The 25,099-nt window shown below is 43.0% G+C and overlaps 2 protein-coding genes across 3 annotated transcripts; one reads left to right on the forward strand and one right to left on the reverse strand.

Moving 5' to 3' along the window:
* Nucleotides 1-1,626: 1,626 nt before the first annotated feature.
* On the reverse strand, nt 1,627-14,289 carry CHMP5 (charged multivesicular body protein 5). Of its 2 annotated transcripts, XM_057720978.1 has the most exons (9): nt 14,094-14,289; nt 13,186-13,290; nt 11,741-11,787; nt 9,906-9,999; nt 9,338-9,409; nt 5,699-5,807; nt 5,229-5,374; nt 4,072-4,184; nt 1,627-2,315 (listed from the first exon to the last, which is right to left on the reverse strand). In XM_057720978.1, the coding sequence occupies exons 1-9, from the start codon at nt 14,160-14,162 to the stop codon at nt 2,237-2,239; spliced, it is 834 nt and encodes a 277-aa protein (XP_057576961.1). In that variant the 5' UTR covers nt 14,163-14,289; the 3' UTR covers nt 1,627-2,236. The 2 variants fall into 2 exon arrangements, with proteins under 2 accessions (XP_057576961.1, XP_057576962.1); XM_057720979.1 differs by lacking the exon at nt 5,229-5,374 and having other exon boundaries at nt 14,094-14,276.
* BAG1 (BAG cochaperone 1) lies at nt 14,269-24,284 on the forward strand (the record flags this gene model as incomplete). Its single annotated transcript, XM_057720653.1, has 7 exons — nt 14,269-15,001; nt 16,358-16,486; nt 17,778-17,860; nt 19,730-19,843; nt 21,624-21,731; nt 22,665-22,727; nt 23,269-24,284. Coding segments are annotated over 7 exons (1,320 nt in total), but the record flags the coding sequence as incomplete, so codon positions are not given.
* Nucleotides 24,285-25,099: the final 815 nt, after the last annotated feature.

The raw sequence follows: 25,099 nt of genomic DNA on the forward strand, positions 1-25,099 counted from the left end.
TTGGAGGGGATAGTCAGAAGAGTAGGAGAAGCAGAGAGTGCCATCACAAAAGCCAAGGGAATGGCTTCCCTGGTGACACAGTGGCTAAGAATCCCCTGCCAATGCAGGGGACATGGGTTCAAGCCTGAGAGAGCCACAACTATTGAGGCCACATGCCACAACTGTTGAAGCCCACACCCCTAGAGACTGAGCTCTGCAACAAGAGAAGCCACTGCAATGAGAAGCCCTCGCTCCGCAATGAAGACTAGCTCCCGCTCCCCACAACTAGAGAAAACCCACATGCAGCAACAAAGACCCAATGCAGCCAATAAATAAATAAATAAATTTATATATTAAACACAAACCAAGGGAAGAGAGATCTTGGTAGAATGATTGTTCACTGGTATCCAATATACTAAAGAGGTCCGGCTGGAGGGCTAAATATTACCCATTAAAACTGGCAATATGAGTCACTGATTCAACACTGGCAAGATAAGAAAGAAAGCAGGAATGTTGGCTGAGTGTGAAGCTCAGGGTAATGAGCTTAATTTGGATGTTAGATTTTATGTAGTGGTGGGGCATTTAATTGGGAATACCCAGAATTGAAAATAAGAGTAAGGAAAGAGGTCTAGGTTAGTGAGTTATTTTGAATCATTAGTTCATAGGTAATAGTTTAAATCATGGGTGTGAGTTATCTCAAGGAAAGTATGAAGGGTAAGAAGTCATCCAAGATTGGAATTATAATGGAAGAAATATTTAAAGGGCTGAGTGAAAACTTGTAAAGAAGCCAAGGAAGGTTTCAAGAAGGCAATGACGAGCACTGTAATGTTTGCTCCACTGGAAGGCTTCTTCAAGTGTGAAGTTAGTGGGGGTGGGAGAGGGTTACAACCTGTCTCATCCTCACCCATAACTAGACAGTGAAGTTTTGAAGAGAGGAGCTGTGATTGTTCTTGGTATCCTGTGGGATGGTACAGGGGCTCTACAGGGCTGGTGTTCAGTACATGTTTATTGGATTGATCTGCTGACACACAAAAGGCTGGTGCATGTGACACTGTGAGGCACCCAGCAAGGCTGGCAGAGGGAGGATGGATCATTAAAGACCCTGGAGTCTGGCAGGAATTTGGACTTGCTGTAGCACTCCAGGCACCTCCCAAGAAAGGAATAAAGCCCGTTTGTTTTTGGTTTGTTTTTTTTGGTTGCACTGTGCAGCATGCGGGATCTTATTTCCCTGACCAGGGCTTAAACCTGGCGCCATGGCAGTGAAAGCCCCGAGTGCTAACCACTGGACCGCCAGGGAACTCCCAACCCCTGTGTTTTAACTGTTAATGATCCCTCATATGAGACATGGCATTTAACAAAGTACTTAAGACAATTACCTCCATTATTCCTCACAAAAGTCTTGTGAGGTAAGCATGATTTTACTAGTAAGGAAATAGAAGTTTAGAGGTGTGAGTAGGCTTAGTAGTTATTAGATGCAGACCCAGGGCCCAAGCCTGGTTTTTCCTTGTTCTTTCCACTATACCACAATGCTGCCAGTGAAATTTGATTTCTGTAGTAGAATTTTTAGGCTGAGTTGACATTAAAATTATATTAAATTTGGTTTCTGTAGTTGAAGTTTCAGGCTGAGGTAATACTATTAAAATTATATCCTTTTGAAAAATATTTATTGAGTATAAATAAATGTCCTATACATTAAATATCAAGAAATATTCATTATTGATTACAAGTCCACTGTAATACTGAAGGAACCACAGAATCAAAATAGCCACCCACGATACAGTAGTGATCATTCCATTCCAATATTGGACACAGCAATGATTTACTCACTAGACACAACAAAACTCACCAAAAGAGGCCATCACTTTAACCAACCTATAATACCACAAGAGAAAATGGTTTTGAATAATATGGACAGTCCCACTAATCTCATCTTTGTCATCAATTTATCAGGTCAATTTGAAATTGTGGAGACATGCTGTCATAGGACTTAGATTCCCATTTCCTTGGTTTTATTTCAAAATTATTTTTAAGGAATTAACTCATACATATCCAGTGATAATTTTAAGTAAGTTAGTCTTTCATAAGAGAAGAGGAATAAAAATTTAGTATGAAGAAAACTTTCTTCAAGCAATGAGTCTCTTAACGGAAAAAAAAAAAATGTAATTAACTTTTTCTCCAAAGAAAGGAAATAAACCTAAATCTGTTATGGAAAACTTGGGAAGATAAATATTTCCTAGTCCCAGAATATGTGTTTATTTTACATGATGTACTTGAATGATGCAAGTCTATGAAGCAGGGATCTGTGGCAATCCAAATTCATCCACCAGGACTCCATCCTGTGAGAAGGAAGAAATGTTTAGTGCCACTATTTTCAACTGATAAAAAAAAATGATTACAAATAGTCAAAACTCAGTAGTCAAAACTCATTTCCAAGCGTTTAATCAATAAAAACAAAAACCGCACTGATAAGAATAAGCTTTTTTATGAAAGCTAAAGGGGAAGTGGTAAACTGGGAAAAGAAGTAGAAGGTATCAAAAGGGATGACTCTGCAGAGTAAGGGAAGAGTAGAGAAAGAGAAACTTAAGACTAAACCTAGAAAGGGGAAAATGGGGCTGGGAGTGTCCAGGCGTGAAGGCAGAGGAGCGAGTGCCTGCCTTCAGATTCCCACTTTCACTCTGACCCCTAAAGTGAACCAATACCTTTTGTAGCCTCATCAATCCTTGAAGGAGCAGTGCCCTAGAATAGGCAGTCACTTCCATATCACACGTTACTACAAACTTAAAGGCAGTGACACCACTATTAATCCAGAAACCACACCTCAACAGCCCATTTAGGTCAGGAATCTGTAACTTTTTAAAAGTGGAAATAACACACAGCCTTCAGGGACTTGTTACCAAGAATTTGAAAAGATGGGCTATGGTAGTGTTAATAAAAATTATTTTAGGTATGCTGAGAAAAAGCAACCTATGTACCAGGCAGCTTGAAGTGGTCAGAGAGGTGGGGGGTGGCATGGGCAGTAGAGAAAGGTAAGACAATTCCAGGCTCAAGGAAGAAAAGGGATGGTAAAGTAGGGGAAGACACACATTTGTCAAAATCAGTTATAAGGGACCTGAGAAATTACCTACTTCCCACCTTTTGTTCCCCACATTGTACCGGTGGGAAAAAACATGAGATTCAAAGAGGAGATATGAATTTCTAATTTGCTCAAAGTCACACAGTGAGTAATTGCAGAGCTGAGACTGGCTCCCACTCTAGGATTCTGTCAACTACACTGTGCACCTCAATGTGCACATTAGGGGTAGGTAAACACCAGGGCTGTAAAATGGCCAGTGGAAACAGAAAAAATGACATGTTATACCAGAAACTCAGACGGGGTGAACAGGATTTTATAAGCAGCAAAATTTTATCTATTTATAATGACAAGCATGTAGATTTGAACAGGGCTTTAAGTTCACAAAGTCCTTTTACATACACGATCTAATTTGATCTATACAACAATTATATGAGATAATTACAGTTATACGCATTTTATAGATGCAAGGAACAGAAAAGTTCAAAACAGCTAAGTGATTTGCCAAGGTCTCACAGTTAGTGGTTTCAGTCTCAGGCTTATTAAACCCAGGTGTCTGGATTCTTTTTCCTTGTGAATTAGAATCTTTCTACATTAAGTTTTATACTTAAATTATGAATCCCTAATTTAAAAAAAAATCCACCCTATTATTAACCATTGTGTCTGGAGTGGACCTTTATTTTACACTGCCACCCAGCATGGTTCATGCATATGTTGCTACTGCTTTCCCAGGAACTATCTAAAACCTGTAAATGGCACCCTGTCCAAGCTCACAACAAGAGTGGTTATGTATATTATACAAATTGTCACTGTACAAAACCATCCCTGGGCCTCAATGACACTATTTATGTAGCCTATCCACAATCCAATTTGGGAAAACTGGGCTTTCAAGGGTTCCCAAAATAATGACAGTGTCTTTCCTAGTTCTTACTTAAGAATACCTTTTAGGTTCCCAGATTCATGATCAAGCATAAAACCCTTCCCATTTTTGCATAGGAAATAAAAACAGAAAAAGCTTTCACCTTATTCTTTGTGTCAGTGGGAACACCTTCTGGAATTGCAGGTGCAGCTGCTGCTTCATCCAAATATGAACTGTCTTCATCAGCCAGAAGCTCGTCGCCCAGTGCATCCAACTCTGAGATTGAAATAGTCAACATTTCAAAAAAATGTAAGCAAGAAAACTGGCAGCTAATGTTAAGAAAGTTAGCCAAATTATTTGCAATAAGATGAAAACTTAAAAACAAAGAGAAGCGATTATTAATTTCTACCTTCAAAATAAAAGACGGCCAGTATAAGAAATTTTCAAGGGAACTGATTTGGTAAAAAATGCATGAAAAACAAAAATTAAAACAAACAAAACCAATTCCCACAGGTTTATGAGGCCCTAGTCTTCATGAGAAGACTCTATATTTATTGGTTGGCCAATTCTAATTAGAAAATCCTGACAATAACAAATGTAAAAAACCCTCTCCCATTTACTGAAGAACTTGAAAGCAGGCAGTGAAAGGAGGCATGAGACTGTTGTAAAGTGAGTGACCATTACATGAGATCAGGCTTTAAAAATAAGTCTATGGCAAAGTGAGTTGGAAGTGACCAGGGGAAATGGCAAGAGCACGTTGAGACTCCAGAGGAAACTCAAGATGAGAAATAAGAAAATAAAGAAATAAACAGGGGCAAAAAGGTTTCAGGCAAAACAGAACATGGAGAGAAAGAAAAAGTAGTAATGTGACAGGGGAATCATCCAACAGAAAACCCAGTGTGGAGTGGTCCTGCCACCTACCCAGTTACTCATGCTAGAAACTGACAAACATCTTTGACACCTCCCTCTCTCTCCACATCCAATCAATCATTAGGTCTTGTCCATTCAACCTCCTAAAATTTCTACAATTTGTCCACTTAGCTCTATTCTTGCTACCACCACCTTAGTCTCAGCCACCCCAATTTCTTAAATGGACTACAGCAACAGTTTCTAAACAACTCTCTGTGAGGCCACTTAACAACCCCTTCCATTCTGTCTTGCTAACCTCTGCTCATCCTTCAGATGAGCTATGCTTGTCAGCAACTCCCAACTAGGTTAGATATTCCCTGACTATGTGCTCCTATGGTACCCCATACTTCTCCTTCCCAACAGATTGTGTTCTTATAATTAATGAATTACTTGAAACAAGCAGTTTCTTACCCCTGCTAGAGGAGAAGCTTCACAAATGCAGGGATTGTGTTTATTTTCTTCAATGCTGAACCCCCAGCATCTAATACAGTGCCTGGCATATAGTAGGTGCACAGTAAGTATTTGCCAACTACTGCTTCTTGATCTGCTTTGCTGTTCTGAGGGAGAGGAATCAAGCAGGAAAATAAAGAGGAAAAAATCAAAAGGAAAATGGCAGAGAATGCAGTGTTTGGACACCATGCACCAGGTCAGCAGGGGCCTTGCCCAGACCTTCCTTCAGAGCTTGTCCGTCCCAGAGTTGGTGGGGTATGCAAGTCTGATATGGCTGCCTCTCAAGCTCCTTGCCCAGAGACTGTACCATAAACTCTCAAGGAACCGTTGCAGAAATTTTCTCTAACATTTGGGAGAAAAGGTCCCAGGCAGTCACTCCTTTCAGACACTAAAGCTACATACATTGATACATTGCTTTTCCTATAACTTACCTGCTTCTAGATCATCTTCATCTAATTCTGGGGTGCCATAACTACGACTCAATGCTTCTTGGATTTCATTTGCATCTTCCATCATATCCTCTAGCTGGTCTTGTAGATCCTACAAAAATATATGACAGGATTTTTATTCATTTCTTACCATTCTTCTCTAACTACCCCATCCCTACTCTCTCCCCTGAATCTTAGAAATGAGCAATGGCCCACATAATCTTCCTCCCATTTTTGGTTGTAAAAGTGTAAACTTAAAAACAAAAAATACAAGTGGTAATCTTGCATTTGAATTTAAGGTGCTTCATGGAAATCCAAACTGCTACTGCAAGAACAGATGCCCAATCAGCTATCTCATTACAGAAAGTTAGCTTGAAACATGAAATTAAGCAACATTTACACTCTCAAAAATTAACTAGTTAAAAGAGAAAAGGAGGTAATTGAGACAAGCAAGTTACTCTTCTTGAGTCAGCCATAAACTGACTACACCGTACAGAGAAAGGAAGCAGTAGTGGAAACTATTGGGTAGTACAAAAAGTTGTACTGGGCCCACTCTGGCTGGGAAAACAGAAATGGAATCAGAATAGGCTTGATACGTGAGACCAGCCTGGTGAAAAAAATTGACCGAGGGCATAATTCATCTGGGAATGATCTCTCTGTACTTAACTGGGAGACTACTACAAGGCCAGAAAGAATGTAAAACCAATCTGAGAAGTGGTATAGCACAATAAAGGGGACTCAGTGTAATGGTTAGAAAAGCAGACTCTGGAGTCAAACATATCCAAGCTAAAATTTGGCCATTACTCACCTGTAAAATAGGATTATTAATAGTCATTCTTCATAGGATTATTATAAGGATTTATTGCAATAATATATGTCACAATACATGTCAAACACTAAGCACTTAATACTATATATCTTCTATTGTGTTAAGGCTGTGCAGAACAATATGTTTTTCACATATTGAAAATTCCACATAGAGGGGAATGGACTAGTGTTGATAATGCAGAGGGTCCAAAGAAGCACCACTTCTCCTTCGGAGTTTCTAGAGCAACACAAAACACTTAAAAATTCCTTCCTGGCCCCCAGATTAGGTTTGTTCTTCCACATAAAGGGTAGAAAATAAAGTGGAGAAAAACATTTTTTTTCAAAAGAAAATGCTTTGCTTTTCTGCATTTCCAAGTGCCAAACTACCATACATATGTAACAGAGAAGCACTGGCTGAAGCGATAATTAAAAGAGAGTGAAAATAACATACATCAGTCAAGTTGAACTTATATTATGCTTTTACATATCAAGACAAGTCTGCCAAAATCACCTATGGATAGGATTCCTAGCAATAGACTCTGGCATAGACACAGAAAAGAAAAAATCATCACAAAGAATTAGCAGGTTCAGCCCTGGAAAAACAAACAAAAGCAATATAAAACAAATATAAGCACTAGACTTGATGTGTGGAAACTGGCAAATAAAAAAGACAGAAATGGGAACATACATACATAAAGGCAAATTTTTTAAATGAGCACTAAAAAACAGTGACAATGTTTTACAAGCAAAGTATTTTAGGAAAACAAATGGAATTCAAAATACTTAGCCCAGCCAAAGACACACACCCATACACATCAAAAAGTTAGAACAAAAGGGGCTTTCCACCTGTCACGCAGGCAAATCTATGAGGTGACAAGAGAAGGATAATTACATGGGGAGACAGCCAGACAACCACAGGTGAAAGATGAAAAAACATACAAAACCCCAGAAAGATCAAAATTTCTATTTTGTTCATTGCATAGCACTAATTAAAACACAAGGAACCCTAAAAGCAGAAAATAAAATTCAGTTTCATTGTATTTTATTAACAAAATAATATTATACAAATAAGACAAGCATACTCAGAACATTTTTCTTAGTGAATCTCCTGGAAGATATCACTAAGCCTAAATTCTTGTGGAGGACTAGAGAGAGAGTCCCGGGCAGTGTAAGGAGGGGCGCTGGAAAAGAGCAAGATGGGAGGAACGCCTTCACGTACTAAAGACCAGAACTACCAGAGAAAAGGTCTGCAGAAGCAGTAAAATGCTGGGGACATAGTAAATATTCAACCAACAAATAATGCCTCAACTGGGCAGAACTGCTTTATCTCCATGAATGGCCTCTCGTTCATCTGTTCATCAACCGTAAAACACTATCTGAGCACCAGCTATGGCCAGGCATTGTTTGGGGCCACTGGGGATACAACAGTGAACAAAACTGAGTCCATGCCCTCTTAGAAAGAGACATTCTGCTCAGAGAGTAGAGGGAAAGAGCACTATCATATATGCAGAAAGGAAGCTTTTTCCTCAGGCTAGTCACCATTCCCTCCACTAACCCTGCTTGCCATCTGGGCTATTCAACTGAGAGAGGTGAGAGAAGCCAAACTCTTAGGGTTCACTGCCCCAGCCAAAACATTATCTCAAAAAGAAATGCTAATTTTAAGGACCTAATGACATTATTATTAAAAATCTAGGGCCTTCCCTGGTGGTCTAGTGGGTAAGACTCTGCGCTCCCAATGAAGGGGGCCAGGGTTCAATCCCTGGTTGGGGAACTAGATCCCACCTGCCACAACTAAGAGTCTGCATGCCGCAGCTAAGAGCTTGAATGCTGCAACTAAGAGTCCACATGCCACAACTAAGAAGCCCGCATGCAGTAACTAAGAAGCTGCATGCTGCAACGAAGATCCCATGTGCCCCCAACTAAGACCCAGTGCAGCCAAAGTAAATAAATAAATATTTTTAAAACAACCTAAATAGATGGAGATAGGGGATCAAGAAGCACAAACTACAATGTATAGAATACATAAGTTATAAGGATATATTGTACAATAGGAAATACAGTCAATATTTTATAATAACTGTAAACGGAATACAACCTTTAAAAAAAGATGACTAAGTTCTGGCGATCTAAAGTACAGCATGGTGGCTATATTTAACAATACTTGAAAGTTGCTAGGAAAGTAAACCTTAAATATTCTTACCACAAAAAAATGGTAATTATGTAAGGTGATGGAGGTGTTAACTAACTTCACTGTGGTAACCATTTCACTATATATAAAAAAAATACACACACACACACACACACACATACAAAATCATAATGTTGTACACCTTCAACTTACACAATGTTATATGTCAAGTGTATCTCAATAAAACTAGGGGGAAAAAATCTAAAGAGAATTACTAGAAAAGGGAACCATTTCTACACCAGGAACCGTGCTAAGCACTTTATGGATACGTCCTCATTTTACGGGACAATCTTGGGAGATGAGAAGCAACATCACTACTTTACATTGAGGCAACTGACTAAAAATCATTGTGTTAGAAGTAAAAGGAAACTGGGTGCTTATTTATTGGGTGCTTAGTATGTGCCAGGCATTGTGCGTTTAGATACACCAGCTTATTTATTTCATCCTCATAACTGTATGTGGTATTAGGATCCTTAGGTTAATGAGGAAAGTGAGACCTTTGGTACCCTTTCCCAAAGTTACTCTATTAGTAAATGGCAAAACTCAAGATTCAATCCCTCTCCTGTGCTCTTCCCACCACATACACATTCATTATGATTCTTTCAGAAACCAGTGTATGTTCTTGGAGAAATCAGTACACATCTCACCTCAATCTGGTCGATTTTCACTTGCTTGTATGCTTTCTTCATTTCCTTTACACCCAGTTTCATAGCATCAACCTAAAAAAAGGAAAGAGAAAACAGCATGTCTTAAGAAGCCATGTTGGTTAAACTGTCTTTTAAAAACCATGGGAAGGGACTTCCCTGATGGCGCAGTGACTGAGAATCTGCCTTCCAATGCAGGTGACATGGGTTCGATCCCTGGTCCAGGAAGATCCCACATGCCGCAGAGCAACTAAGCCCGTGCGCCACAACTACTGAGCCTGTGCTCTAAAGCCTATGAGCCACAACTACCGAGCCCGTGTGCCAGAACTGCTGAAGCCCACACCCCTAGAGCCCATGCTCAGCAACAAGAGAAGCCACCACAAAGAGAAGCCGGCACACTGCAGCGAAGAGTAGCCCTCACTCTCTGCAGCTAGAGAAAGCCCATGCAGCAACAAAGACCCAATGCAGCCAATAAATAAATATATTAAAAAATAAAAATAAAAACCACGGGAAAACAGCACAAGAGTACAAAAATAAAATAAAACCATGGTGAAAGGTGCTTTGGGAGTACCGTGGTCTTGGTGTCCTTCAATGACTGGATGGTGTAATTGGCTTGTTCCATGTTAAATGACTGTTGGGCGAGATTGTCCCGCTGCTGCTCATACCTTTTTAGGGTCAATTGAGAACAATAAATGTGAGCCAGATAGAAATCCTCAGGAAGAAAGTATCTCTAACATTAAATAAGAGAATTTTCTTAAAAATGACAATAAACCTTAAAAAATTAAATACACAGAAAAATTGGGAAAAAATTTAATCAAACACAAACGTCATTTGATGCCCCTCCAGTCTTTTTCCTTTGTATGTATTTTAGTTACAACACTATTTTCCACTTAACGTTATTATTATTACTGCTGTTTTCTACGTTGCTAAGTCTTAATATATGTCTTTATAATGTTTTAGATTATTTCCTATGCTAAATTCCCAGAAATCGAATTCTTGGGCGAAAGGGCAAGACTATTTTTAAGGCTCTTCATACATATAGTAAAACTGTTTTTCCAGTAGATTGAACTCCTTGAGGCCAGCTATTATATTTTATTAATCTCATATCTATAAATAGGCACTCTATCCAACCTAATATAATGCCTGGCACTCCCACCATGTTTTTTTAAAAAAAAATAAAGTTTTATATCAACTTATAATACTGCCTCAAGGACTTACATCACTATAGTCTTTATACAATATTTGGAAACCATCTAACCATCCAACCAGAAGAAAAACAGCCCATGATGCAGGCAAATATTATTACCCCATTAAAAAGTATAATGTTTGCAAAGAATATTTAGAAGGACAAAAATACTCATGATAGAACGTTAAGTGGAAAAAGATAACCTATACATATGTCATTTGTTATCTTCTAAAAAATTACATGCACACATACCATGTGTGCACAAGTAGAGAGAGAAACTAAGAAATTAGCATTTTAAAGGTGGTTATTTCTGGTAGTAGTAATCTAGGTAGATTTTCTCTTTTTTTACTCATGTTTATGTACTTTCCAAATTTCTACAATGAACAGGTATCCTTTCATTAAAAAAAAGTTACCTAAAAATTGCAGTGCTACCAATTAAAGAGGTAACAGTTTTACCATACTCTCTCACCACTCTAGACATTAGAATTTCTTTTTCCAATTCTGTCTAATCTAAAAGGAGAAAGACGGTGTCTGATGTTTTATAAAAAGTTAGTTTATAAATAGGAATAGAGATATCAACAATCTTTCTGGTTCTTTATTAGCTGATTACATCTGACCTCTATAACCCTGCAGAGGGTCTCATCAGCTGGACAGCCCACAAGGGTAAGCACCAAAGATACTCTTGGGCTTCTGCTCAAACATTGGGACATAGTCACCTAAAACAAATTAAGGACCGTTAAATTTTCTGATGGGAGTGAACAATTTTAGAGACAAACAAATAAAAATTAAAAAGGCACACTCTAATTAAATAAATGGGAGAATCAAACTCTATAGATCTGGGCACTCCAATACAGAAGCCACTAGCCACGTATGGCTACTTAAATTGTTAAAATTAAATAAAATTAAAACTTGAGTTCCTTAGCAACACTAGCCACATTTCAAGTGCTCAACAGCCACACATGGCTAATAGCTACTATGCTGAACAGCATAGATACAAAACATCTCCCATCACAACAAAAAGTTCTATTCAAGTGGACAGTGCTGTAACAGATATTGCTGAACATGCAGGGAGAGAAAAACCCAGCTAACTGCATGTGTAAATGAAATTTGCAATTAACTCAAGAATGCTTATAAAGTGGTATGAAAATCTAAAGGATCGGAAGACCATTTCCTTTTTGGTTAAACCTGATAGAGGAAAGGAGATTATGCTTATAACTTACATCCGCTTTTGCTTTAAAACCCGCAAGGCTTTCTGCTTGACCATATTCTAGAGAGAAAAACAGATTTTAATGAAAGGAAGTAGAAAATATACACCTGGTAAAAACAATCTCCCATGTCCTCACATACCTATTTCCTCCCATCTTCAAAGCAGTAGACACAGTGGCTCCTGGACTGTTCCCCTCCCATGCAGGCTTTAAGCCCCAGCTTGTCTCAGTCTTTGCATCCCACATCTCAGTGTACTGAAGTACATTTCCTTCTCCTAGTGCACATTATCTCTACTCCCAGCTCCAAGAGGGCCAATTTTGTATATCCAGGTGCCTTAGGGAGATTCCCAATTTGCACAGTCTGCTATCCACTCAAACTCAACACACCCAAACTCCTCAACCTGCTCTCACCTTGGAAATGACTAACAATGGCCCCACCAGTCTCTCAGTTCTCTAGGTTGAGAATCATTACACAAACCTTACCTTTCCTCTCTCTACTGTCTCTTCATGCCCTGTCATCTTGTTAGATTTTCAGAACTCACTTTCAAATTAATTCTTCTCATGTCATTCTCACGACTACCATCATGGTTTAGGCTTTCATCTCCTCAAGTCTAGGTGGGCTTTCCTGCCTCTAGTTGCTCTTCATTCTATGCCATCCAACTAAGATGGCAGAGAAAATCCTCTTGTCACTTCCCTTTCTATACTGTTTCACAAATCATTGTGTCTCCTCCAATGAAGAAGGAAAAGCAGGTATTATTACCTCACAGATGATAATAATACCTACCATTTACTCAATGTTTCTATGTACTAGACACAGTGCTATGTAGGTCACATGAATTACCTCATTTAATCTCACACTATAAAGCAGATATCATCTCTATTTTACAGATGGGAAAACTGAGGCTCACTGATGCTAAGTAGCTCAAATGCCTAATAAGTTACAGGGATGGGAAAAAAGATGGCAGTTCTACATTCAAGTCCATGTGCTTAAATACACAACTCTATGCTTCTACCTAACAGAAGAGGAAAATAAGACATTAAGTGACTTTACAAAGGTCACAGCTAGTAGGAAGTGATGATATTATTAATAGAACACTGGTACTTTTTCCCAACATGCCACTCCTTAACCGGTCTATTATACTTACCTAACCTGACTAGCCTGGCAACTCATTACTCCGGAGCAGGCCCAGCCTCTCCAGAGTGCCACCTTCTCAATAAAATATGCTAATTCCCACATATATGCATCTGGACATGTGCCCAGCATCTTTTCTCTCAGCTTTCCTTTCATAACTGGCTGCAAACACTTCTCCCTGAAGGATACACCCCCACATATGTTTTCTCTTTACTAGACCGTGAGCATCTCTTCTGTATTTCTCACCAGCCCCTACTACCAGGCCCTACTTCCACAGGTGCTCAAGTTAGGCTGTCACAGCACCTTCTTCAGGTGCTGCCAACCTTACCTTTGCAGGACCCTCTCTCATCTTCTTGATCTGATCCTTATATTTCACTAGTTCAGCATCCAGCCGAGAAATCTTCTTGTCGATGGATTCTGCCCGGCTGTCCACCTTGAGGGGAAAAACATCAAATGCAGTAGTAGTTATTGCAATACATTTACAGAAAAAGTGGCAGGAGAGGAATTAAGATAGAGGAAGAAAGGAAAAATAAAGAAGAGCATATGGTGAAAGGTGGAAAACAGTGAACCTAACTGGGGGGGGAAGGGTCTCGGAAACACGGGACAGCTTTTATAAACTATACTCCACTCCCTAAATATTCAGGATTGCCCTCAAGGATGTTTGAGCAGAAAAAGAATTTGAGACTCACTGGGCTGAATTGAGATTTCCATAGAATCAGAGACTTGTCAGGCTGCGGGCGCAACCAGGTGTGTGAAATGGGTTAGTAGTGCCCAGTGGACCCCGGCTAGGGCTGTTAGATCTGACGCTATTCGCTTGGATAGAAGGTGGTGGCTTAATGTCAGCGACCAGAGTTCTGAATTTTGTGGTACTGAGATCCAGGATTGGGGTACAGATATGTTGAGCTAGGATATCAAGCCGAGAGAACTGACGTGGGAGAGGGATGAGGGACGGAAGAGAAGTTAGGGGTCAGGCTGGACGAGGTGGGAAGGGTGTGTGGGCCTATGGCTGGTGAGGGGATAAGGAAACAGCGAGTGGACGCGGCGCAGGTAGGGTGAGACAGTGACGGGTCAGAGGTCCCTGGATTGTGTAATCAGCAATGACTTGGGTAACAGGAACGAAAGTGGGGTGGAGAGAGCTGAGATGTAATGGGCCCGGGACCAAGGAGTAGGCGCCGAAACCGGGGGTGGGCGGGGTCGGGGGTGTCGGGGTCCCTGAGCCTAGTTATGAGTGCCCACCGTGCCAATGCAGTCAGTCAAGCTGGGCGGCGGAGCCTTGGGTTTCGCTTTCCCGAAGAATCGGTTCATCTTGGGCGGCCGCGAAGAACACCCAAACACTGGAGCAAAACCAGAAACGGAAGCAGAGCCACCTCCGCCTCCGACTTGACTTCCGGCCCTCCAAGCGCAAGCGCAATGTGCCTATTGGCGTTTCCCGATCCTTTTTCCGGATTTTCAGCTCGGTCTTCCGGGGAAGGAGAGCTCCAGGAGGTTGGAGGCGAGGGAGCGCGAGTCAGCAGGGGGCGTGACCTCGGTGGCGGGCGTGGGCGTGGCCACAGAAAAGCCAGGCGGGGTCTCAGCTGAGTGGGTGGGGCCCGGGAGCTGCTTTAGCGGAATAGAGCCCCGCGGGAGCGGCGCTGCTCCGAGGGGCGGGGCCCTGGGCAGGCCCGAGAAGGGCGGGGAAGTAGCTGCGCGGGGTTGTAGGGCTCCGCGCTCAGCTCCCACCGCTGAGCCGGCAACAAGCGCGGGTCTGGCGGAGCGCGGTGCCGAGCGGAGATCGCGAGGCGACCGGGAGCGGCTGGGCCCCCGGCGGCGCGCCCCTCGGCCGGGCCGGGAGCCGCGCCAATCGGTGCCCCCAGCCGAGCGCGGTCCGCCTTCCTCCCAGCGATCGGCCGTCCGGAGTGTGACCAGAGGGCATGCCGGATCCACCAGGGGCGCCGCCGCCTGCGCTCGCAGGCCGCGGGTGAAGAAGAAAGCACGGCCTCGCTCGGCCCGGAGCGAAGAAGTGACCGGGAGCGAAGAGGTGACCCGGGGCGAAGAGGGGTCTCGGAGCGAAGAGGTGGTCGGAAGCGAAGAGGTGGCCCTGAGGGAAGAGGTGGCCCCGAGCGAGGAAATGGCGGCAGCCGGGCTCAGCGTGACCGTCACCCACAGTGAGCGCGGGCTGCCGGGTGGGCTCCGTGCGGGGCTGCGGAAGTCCGGCGGGGTCTGCGGGTTTGGCCACGTGCCCTCTCGAAGCGTGTGTGCTTGTGTTGGTCTGGCGTCCGGAAGCGTGGGATCTTGTTTGTTTACGTGGGGCGGCTTTTGTGCGGATCTTTTGTCAGCACACGTTTCCATGTGGCTGGTGTGTTTTGTCTCAGGCCATCTGTTAGGTCCTCGATGTCGGTGCTTCACATCGTGGTCCTGGTCATATGTTAGTGTGTCCCTGCGTAGTTATTGTGGATCTTTGTGCCTGGATCTTTTTAGCCATGTGTATACAACTGCTGTGTGTCTGGGCCCCTACGTGTGTGTGAGAGTCGGGCCTCTACGTGTGTGTGAGAGTCTGAACTCATGTCTGATGTTTGAGTGAGCCGTGGGTTCAAGCGTACACTCTGGGCACCCTTTGGGTCTGCTTACTGTTGGAGCTGTCGCAGAGCTAGACAAAGTTCTGCGTCTAGCTCTCTGGAGTTCTCCAGAGAGCTGAATCCATGAGGTTTCCTCAGGACCAAGTAGGGGAGACCCCAGGGCCTCAGAATCTGGAGACCAGGATTCTAGATTCTGCAGATTTGAGTGACCTTGGGATATCTCCTTTCTACCAGCTGGTTTCTTCTATGTGAAGTAGAGTTGGTAACAGCTGTCCCGCTGATTTCATGTGGTTGTTGAGTAGGCTTAATTAAGGCTTGGCATGATACAGGGGACACAGGCTACCTCCGTACTGTCCACATACCCAGAAAAGAATTGGCACCTCTGCTCCAAAAAGAAATTTCTGCTGTTTGAGTTTATTCATTCATGTGTTTACTGGGCACCAACCATGTATGTGCCCAGTTGTGCCCAGTGGGAGAGACCTGGAGGAAAAACAGTACCTTGCCCATTACAGCAAAGGAGACAAAAATAGTTCCTTGCCTACTACAACACAGAGTAGAGGACCGTCAGGCCAAAGGATGTAGATGGCTTGTGAAAAAAAGCACAGACTTTGGAATCAGAATCAAGTTCTGATTCTAGAGTTGGGTCTCATTAGGCAGGTCTTAATTGGACTGAACTCACAATTGCTCATCTGTGAAATGGGGAATAATAGGTAATACCTACTTCAGTGGGTTCTGAGAATTCATTAAATGATTATGCATGAAATGAGCCTAGCCCCTTAAGCATGTGAAGTGCTTAAAATGTTAGCTGATATCACTGGTGTTGTTAGTTACTGTAATAAAGGAAACAAAAATCCTTGAGGAGGCCTTGAAGGCTGTGTAAATAAAGTGTCAGCCTATTCTGTTTTGTGTGAAAGAGTTTTCATCAATACTTTTCTCTCTCCCCAGGCAATGAGAAGCATGACCTTCAAGTTATCCCACAAGAGGGCTGTAGTGAACCAATTGTCCAAGACCTGGCCCAGGTTGTTGAAGAGGCCACAGGGGTCCCGCTGCCTTTTCAGAAACTCATATTTAAGGGTAGGCATTTCTATTCCAGCTTAGAGCCCTCATGGCTAAAAAGCCTATTTAAAACTGCTTAACCTTACCTAATAGTAACTCTCAGTTTTCAAATCAGGACAATTCTCATTTGCTTGCTAATTCATTCATTCCTTCAACAAATATATATATATTGAGGACCTACTATCTGTTGGACACTTGTGAACATTTGGACCGGTATTCGGGTTGAAGTCACATGAGGGTGGCAGAAATCTTACCATTTTTGTTAAAGCACATGGTTGGTCCTCCCTGACCAAGTTAGATCCTCTTCCCATTGTGGTTTCATATGGCACTCCCTACCACTTCTGCATAACTCGTATTGAAATTACTATTAAGTAATTGGTGTCATAGTCACCAAACATGTGATTTCTCTGATACAATAACAAACTCCGGGAGGGCAGAGATACTGCCGTGTGTCCAGTGCTCAGCACAGTGCTGACACAGAGAAGGCGGTACGCAAATTTACCAGGGCCTGGAGGCGCGTCCCAGTGGATGATGCTAATTTCTTCCAGGACACACCCACTCCCACCCCCATTCTCTAGTCTTCCCATTCCCATGGGAGCCTATTATTGTGGTATCTGATGAGGCTAAACTTATCCCATTTAGTGCCAGTTGTAAAGAATTTAGTGATGGGAAGCATTTATATTTATACTTCATAGTGGATATCCTTGTCTTTTCTTTTTAAAAACATTTCATTTTAGCATTATAGAGGCAATAGAAATCCATGTTTCAAAATAGAGGAAAGCACAAAAAAGAAAATGTTCTCCTGGATAAAACCCCTCATAACAGTTCAGTATATTTATGTCTAGCCTCTTTGTTTGTCCTGGCATCCCAAAGTGTGGATTCTCATTTGTGGCTTTTTTGTTTTTTAGTTGACAAAACTAGGATCATTTCTAGTGATCTTATAACACTGGGTCGTCAACATGTATTGTGGCATTGAAGTTTCCTGAAAAAATGAGCTTTAATGCCTACAAAGTCTTCTGTTGTACTGATGTATGGTTAATCATTCCCCTATTCCTGAATTTTTGGCTCTTTCCAGTTTCTCACTATTATGAATAATAATTACTGTCTAACAGTTATTGTGCTGGCACATGTCCAGTCATTTGTTAGGGTAAATATCTAAAGTGAAGTTACTGGCTCAAGAAGCCTTCTAAAAAGGTTATACCAATTCATCCTCTTCTCATTAGTGAACACACTATTTCCTATACTCTTGCTGAAATCTATTGTCACTGTTGTGCAATTGTTGCAACTTGACATCACTTTCTTTTTTCAGGAAAATCTCTAAAGGAAATGGAGACACCATTGTCAGCACTTGGAATACAAAATGGTTGCCGGGTCATGTTAATTGGGAAGAAGGTAAATTGCTTTCCATCAGAATACCTCAGAATCAAATGACCAAGGTCTTTTATGTGTGTTTCTGTTTAGCAGGCCAAATTGGGGACCCAGGTTTGGCATTGGTGAGATAGCGCTCTCTAAACAAATGTAGTCTCTGTTCGTTGCATGGGGTTACCAGTCTTGTTGTTCCCATACCCTCCAGCTCCACTGGTTAGGGCTTTCACTCTAGGATTTAGGAATGGTTATGCCACCTCAATAATGTGGCTTTTGTGTTGGTGGTGGAATCTTTGGTCTGTTTAAAATAGTGCCTGAGGCAGTCCCTGCTCACTTGGAGGGGGATTTGCAAGAGAGCATTTTGTTAAAATAAACCTGTAGATTTTAAAAATAAGTACTCTGCAAACTTCAGGAGCCTCTCTTCCTTTAACCATTCTTTTTACAAGAATCTCCGACAAGGGTAAACCCTCTTTGGCTAGAAAGAAAGATTCAGACTAAAGAATTGAGGGAGAAAAAGCCAGTCAGGGAGAAAAAGGATTGACGACAGTAGACCCTGGGGTGATGAGAGAGGGCCATGGCCAGCCCTGCATTGACACAGTGGAATTATTGGTCACGTGAAGTTTCCTTACTTCAAGCGAGGAGGCTGATTCAGAGTGCAGAGAGGGCAGAGATTAGCAAAGTGGAGGCAAGGAAAGTTTAGTCCAGACTTGGAACTGCCAGGAGACTGGCACTCAGGATTTGGCCACAATGAAGAATGTGAATAATTTGGGATAGTGTAAAAGCAGGAAGCTGCTGGCTACCAATTAAGGCGAGAGAGGGGGAAATAGTCTAGATTTCTTGCTCAAGGGTCAGGGAGGATGGTGCTGGGCAATGAGCAAAACCCAAGGGTTGAGTTTGAAAAAGCCTTAGGACCCTCAGTGGAAGCTGTGCTGGGGTGTGTGGAGCCAAGTCCAGTTCAAGTCTCTTCTACCACTTCTGGGCTATGTGACCTTAGATTACTTTATAGTAACCTCAGTTTCATCATCTGAAACAGTACCTCCTTCACGGGATTGTGGTAAGGCTTAAACAGTAATACAGGTAAAGTGCTTAGGATGATTCCTGGCATAGAGGGGATGCTCAGTAAAAGATTCATCATGGTCGTCATATTGAATGAGAGAGCTCAGGAATTCCATTTAAAGGAAGGGTAGAGGGCTTCCCTGTTGGTGCAGTGGTTAAGAATCTGCCTGCCAGTGGAGGGGACGCAGGTTCGATCCCTGGGCCTGGAAGATCCCACGTGCCGCGGAGCAACTAAGCTCGTGTGCCACAACAACTGAGCCCACGTGCCACAACTACCGAAGCCCAAGCGCCTGGAGCCCGTGCTCTGCAGCAAGAGCAGCCACCTCAATGAGAAGTCCATGTACCACAACGAAGAGTAGCCCCCACTCTCCGCAACCACAGAAAGCCCGTGCGCAGCAGTGAAGACCCAACACAGCCAAAAAATAAATTTATTTAAAAAAAAGGAAGGGTAGAATTCCACCTGTCTCACCATTCTGCACTCCTCACAGGTGGTGGCTGTAATTTGTTAACACTCCAGGCTTCAGGTTGGAGTCTGTTGGTGATCAGCCTCGGGCTGAGATTGAATCTGGCTCATGAATTGGCTTTGTTCTCTGAACCCAAGCCGTCAGGGCTCTCGCACCAGAATGTGTACCTGAATACCTTCTCTCTATCTAGTCTAGAGTCTTTGTAGATAGAAAACCTTAGTGTATAACCTTCCAGCTTGCTTTCTAAGAAGCAGCAGAGTTAAGGCGATTTTTTTCTAGGTAAGTGGCTTAACCCACTTGTGGTCAGATTTTTTTTTTCCTGACAAGCTACTATTCTTGGTGATTATTGATTTCATTTTATTCTTAAACATTTTAGAACAGTCCAGAGGAAGAGGCTGAACTAAAGAAGCTGAAAGATTTGGAGAAGTCTGTGGAGAAGATAGCTGACCAACTGGAAGAGTTGAATAAAGAGCTTACTGGAATCCAGCAGGTAACTCTCTCCATGGACTTTGACTTTCTGCCTTCTATGAGAATTCCCTGGAGATACAAACGTGTGGCTAGGAGGGCAGACTTCGTTGTCAGACTCCCTGGGTTCAGACCCCCGCTCTACCCTTTCTGTTCCTGTGGGCGAGTTTGCCTTTGTATCAAGTTCCTCATCTGTAAAATGGGAGTGATGATGGTGCCTCTCTCTTAGGGCTGTTGTGAGGATTAAATTACATAGTTTGAGCCTGACACATACTAAGTGCTTTGTAGGTGTTATCATCATTGTTATTTCTAAACCCCAGCCAGCATCCATTTGTGCTCCTAGGAGGACACCTGCCGTGCTAGGATCATGTATTGTCTGAAATAGAATGAGTAGCCTCTCTCAGTCTACAATCTATAAATACAGTTATAATGTATTTGGCAAGGCAAAGAACATTGTGTTGATTCATAGAAGGTTCAAGTTGAGCATGACCTTGGGGTGGGGGGTAGGGGTCATTCTGTTCAATTCCTTATAGTATTAGAGGTGGATATTGGAACCAAATAAGGATTAGGAACAGCCCCAAACCACATGTTTATTTTGATCCCTTCATTTTATAACATTAAGGGATGTATGTTTGTGTTTTAATTACAAAAGTAATATATGCTAATTGTATATAACTTTAAAGAAAACACATGGGCACTAATATGGAAAATAATAATCACCTATAAGACCCCCCCCAACTCAAAGATAACCATTACTAAAAACTAGAATCTGTTTTTTCATCTTAAAAAAATTAATATAATGTTAGGTACACTTTGTAAATTATTCTTGTATTGGTTTAAAAAATTGAGCATTTTCCCATGTCATTAAAAATGATCAAACTTAACCAAATCACTTTGCTGTCTACCGGAAGCTAACACAATATTGTAAATCAACTATACTTAAAGAAAAAAGTCTTGACTGAAAAAAAAATGGTCATACTTTTCAAAACTTGCATAATATTTCATCATATGAATGGATCATGGTTTACCTAACCAATTCTCTATTATTCGTCACCTAACATTATTTTACTATTATGAGTAATGCTACTTTGAATGTCCTTTGAATTGGAATTGCTAGCTAATGTTTACTACATGTTGTTAAATCTGCATCTGTCGCTTTTGGCTTTGATAAAAATATCCTCAGACATCCCTACTGTCCACCTGTTGTCACCAGTTAACTGGTCATTAGGCCAAGCAATGTGAATAAACAGAGAGACAATTTGATAAAAGTAATGTAAATGCTGCTGTTTGTTAGCATATATACATCTGTGTCAGTAATTATATTAAAGGTCTGCACATATTTCCCTTTATCCTCACGGTAACCGTCTGGGGTGTGGGTATCATGATCTCCATTTTAAAAATGAGGACACCGAGGCATAAGTAGGTTAAGGAACTTGCTCAAGATCACAGGCCAGTACAGAGCAGTCAGCATTGATGCCCAGGCCTATCAGACTCTAAACCCTGTGCTCTTAAGGTCTGCCTCTTGTGTGCGGGTACACACTGGTGACTGGGGGCTTTGCCAGAGCCAGGCTTCTGCAGGCATTTGTGACCCCAGTGGGTCACATGAGATAGAATGGCCTGCAGCCTATTACAGTGCTTGGGGTGGCCCAGGGCCAGCTTTTCCGTTTTTCCCAAGAGGTGAAGTTGTGGGCCTGCGATCTGGCCCGGCCTGTTGGGGAATATGGCTGCTTCATCAGTGCCTCCTTGGCTTGGAGTTTTCAGTCAGCCTCAGGGAATCCTTGCAGTAATGCATCATTCTTCCACAGGGTTTTCTGGCCAAGGATTTGCAAGCTGAAGCTCTCTGCAAACTCAATAGGAGAGTAAAAGCGACAATTGAGCAGTTTATGAAGATCTTGGAAGAGATTGACACACTAGTAAGTAAATATTCATCTGAGAAGAATCCTTTGGCTGTTTTTTCAGTCAGTTTCACTCCTTCAGTATTGCACTCACTGCCTGCGAGTATTGAGCACCTACTGTGTACCAGACACTGCTAGGTCTTTGGTGAATACACAGAAAGACTCCTGTTCCACCAACATAGGGCTTTTGTCTTATTTTATTTATTTATTTATGCATGCATGCATGCATACCAAGGTACGCGAGATCTTAGTTCTCCGACCAGAGATTGAACCCATGACCCCTGCGTTGGGAATGCAGTCTTAATCACTGGACCCGCAGGGAAATCTTTGTCATTTTTATTTATGTATGCTAGTAACATCTAATCCTCACGAAGCTGGGACCCAAACGGTCCGTGGTCTCGTGGTCAGAGACACATAGGGCTCCACTTTCCTAACTCTCACATGCCTAACAGTCCACTGAGCCTGTCGCCTGTACAGAATTCAGTCAGACCCAGCTCTTGTGAGGCTGTTGGGAATCACTGATGACACGTTCCCTCTTAGAGATGACACAGTAATGATATCTCTAGCCTGAACTACTCTGCTTGGGATTCTTGGGGGAGGGTGGTGAGGAGGGTGGTAAAGAAGAAGCAGAAAAGCACTGTGCTTTTCCTGCCACAGTGAGCTCATGGTCCAGGTCCTGTGCCTGATACAGTATCTAGGCACAGGAAACAGTGAAAGGACAAAGGCCATGTTATAGATTTATGACCCAGACACCGAGAACAAAGGAGCTTTTGCAGGGGTGAGAGCCATGGGAAGGGCCGTGTAGGGTACAGATCCAGGGAAGTGATTCCTGAAAATGCAAGTCATTCACATTGGTGACCTGTGACCTGTTTGGTGTACTGTGGGTATTTCCGACATGTTGTTATGTCATTTTTCACTGAGGATTATTTGTATGTCAACCTATTCTTCCAGATTCTGCCAGAAAATTTCAAAGACAGTAGAATGAAAAGGAAGGGTTTGGTGAAAAGGATTCAGGTAAGTTGGTGTGGTAGGGCATCACAAAGTATAATGTGTTGGTGCCTGTATCTGTTCAAAGTAGGGTAGAGTACAGGTGTGGCGTGAGCTCTCTTCAGTTGTTATTTCTCAGCATGAACCCAGGACATAAGAGAAGAGCTCCTTTCATGTCCCTGTAATTAAGTTTGGATTTAAACTAATTGGGAAGGGAGATTGCTGGAGAGCAGATAGGGCTGACATGTTACACAGCTCCAGGAGGCACCGTTCCTATGGACAGGGCCCCCTGAAATCATGCAGTTGCAGTGGCCTGGCTTCCTGTCCTCAGCACCCTTTGGGGGTTGTTGGCTTAGAGCACTGTCAGAAAACCTGGTCCTCTGCCTCCTGTACCTCCGTCTCCTGAGTCTGGAGCCCAGGCCATCTCCATCCCTGCATGCCTGTTTCAACCTGAGTCAGTCACCCAGGGCTTCCCCAGAGTGACTGGGCAAAGAGCCTTTTGTGTCTAGGGTTGGCAGGGGTTGGCTGGCCCTGAGTGGGCCCTCACTGCTCTGCATTTATCTTTTAGGCGTTCCTAGCTGAGTGTGACACAGTGGAGCAGAACATCTGCCAGGAGACGGAGCGACTGCAGTCCACAAACTTGGCCCTGGCTGACTGAGGTGAGGCGCAGAAGGCTGTGCTGCCCTGAAGAACAGCTCCACCAGCTCTGCCCTCTCTGGAACTGAAGTTACACACTTTCTCCGGGGCTGCCGGGGACAACTGGCCGATTGCCCGTTTTCCTTCTCTTACACCTGCTCTCCGTCAACAACTATTGTCTGTACAATCTTTAGTGCTCCTGTCAGTTTCTCATTCTGTCTCTGTATATCTATGCTGTCCAGCAGCCCACCTTGTCTGAAGAGGGCCTCCCATGTCCATCTCTTCGTAGCTTTGTTGACTTTTGGGTGCTTACTTTGGGATGGTCAGAGCTGTCATTTGTCCTGGGGTAGTTCAAGTTTGTTGGCCATCCTGTCTTCAGATACGTGAGGCCCTTTAGCCCTTGTGATCTCATAGTCCCATCTTTGTAAACCAGAATCACCAGGAGGCTGTGTCTGGTCAGGAAGGTTGGGAATGGCTCAGAACAGGTACAGGCACACAGGAGGTCCAAGTGTCTCTCGTGTGACCTAATTCTGGAACAGCTGGCTGGGTTGTAGGTTCGTACACCCTGTCTTCACCCCCCAGTGACCCTCAGCAGCCACAGGCCGTGAAGTCTTGGCGTCATTCCTAGAGTGGGGCCTGTGGTTGATACATGGACTTCCTTGTCCCCAAGCAGATCTCTAGGAGGTTAGAACCCAGAGTTGACTAAGTTTGTGCTCAAAACCGGGTCAGAACCATGGCTTAGGAGGGGCAGAGAGGGGAGACAGTGTGAATAAAGCAGGCAGGTAGTGAGGCCGCCGTAAACTTCTCAGGAGTTCCTTCAAAGGCATTTCTGTTAACTGTACCCTTCTGAGATCTGTATTTCCTTAGAGGCTTTTTCTGTCTGTTTTGTGGCCCTATTGCCCTTCATTGTTATTTAAAAAATAAAACAGTTTATATACACGTTAGCAAGCAGAAGAGTCTTTAGACTTTTTTTTTCTTTTTGGTAGATGAAGTATGGGAAGCAAAAGCCTTCTGAGGTTCTAGTCTAGTTATGTTATAAAGTCAAGAGTGGCCCTGCGTGCTAGAACTCTTAAACAGGTCAGCTGCTGTCACCCCATTTTTTCACACAGTGCGCAGGAGACAGGCTCCCAGCAGGCATCTCTGAAACCAACCTTATTTGGCAGAGAGGGAGTCAGTGAAATCCCACAAATTTAGGGCTGCATAAGTGGGACCTAAGACAGAGTGGTAGTAGGGGTAGACAAGTGGATGAGGCTCAGGGTCCGGCCAGCCCACCCCCAACTTTATTCAGAGCAGTTCAGTATTTGTCTGTTTATGTGTAGTAGCTATGTGGCCTTGGGCCACAGCAGATTCCTATCGGCCAAATACCATTCTAAGTTCTTGAGGTGTATTAGTCATTTAATCCTCACACAGTCTAGGAGGTAGACAGATACTATCCCTGTTTTAGAGGTGAGCTTAGGTAATTTGCTCAAGATCATAGAGTAAGTGACAAAGCCAGGACACAAACTAGGCAGCTTGATTCCGAGCCCATGTTCTTAATCTCTACCGATCTGCCTCCCAGCTGACGTGGGTTGCTCACCCTCTCGTTTTCTCTCTTTCCCTTCTATTTATCTCCCGTGTTGGCCTCTGACCTTCCCCTCTGGTCCTCTCCAGTTCATTCCGCACAGAGCGGCTGAGTGACCATGAAGTGCACATCCCATCATCGCAGTCCCCTGCTTGAGAACCTCAGTGGCCCCCATTTCTCTTGGGATAAAGGCCAAGGTTCT

The sequence above is a fragment of the Hippopotamus amphibius genome, chromosome 2 (assembly GCF_030028045.1).
Source record: "Hippopotamus amphibius kiboko isolate mHipAmp2 chromosome 2, mHipAmp2.hap2, whole genome shotgun sequence".
NCBI lineage: Eukaryota > Metazoa > Chordata > Mammalia > Artiodactyla > Hippopotamidae > Hippopotamus > Hippopotamus amphibius.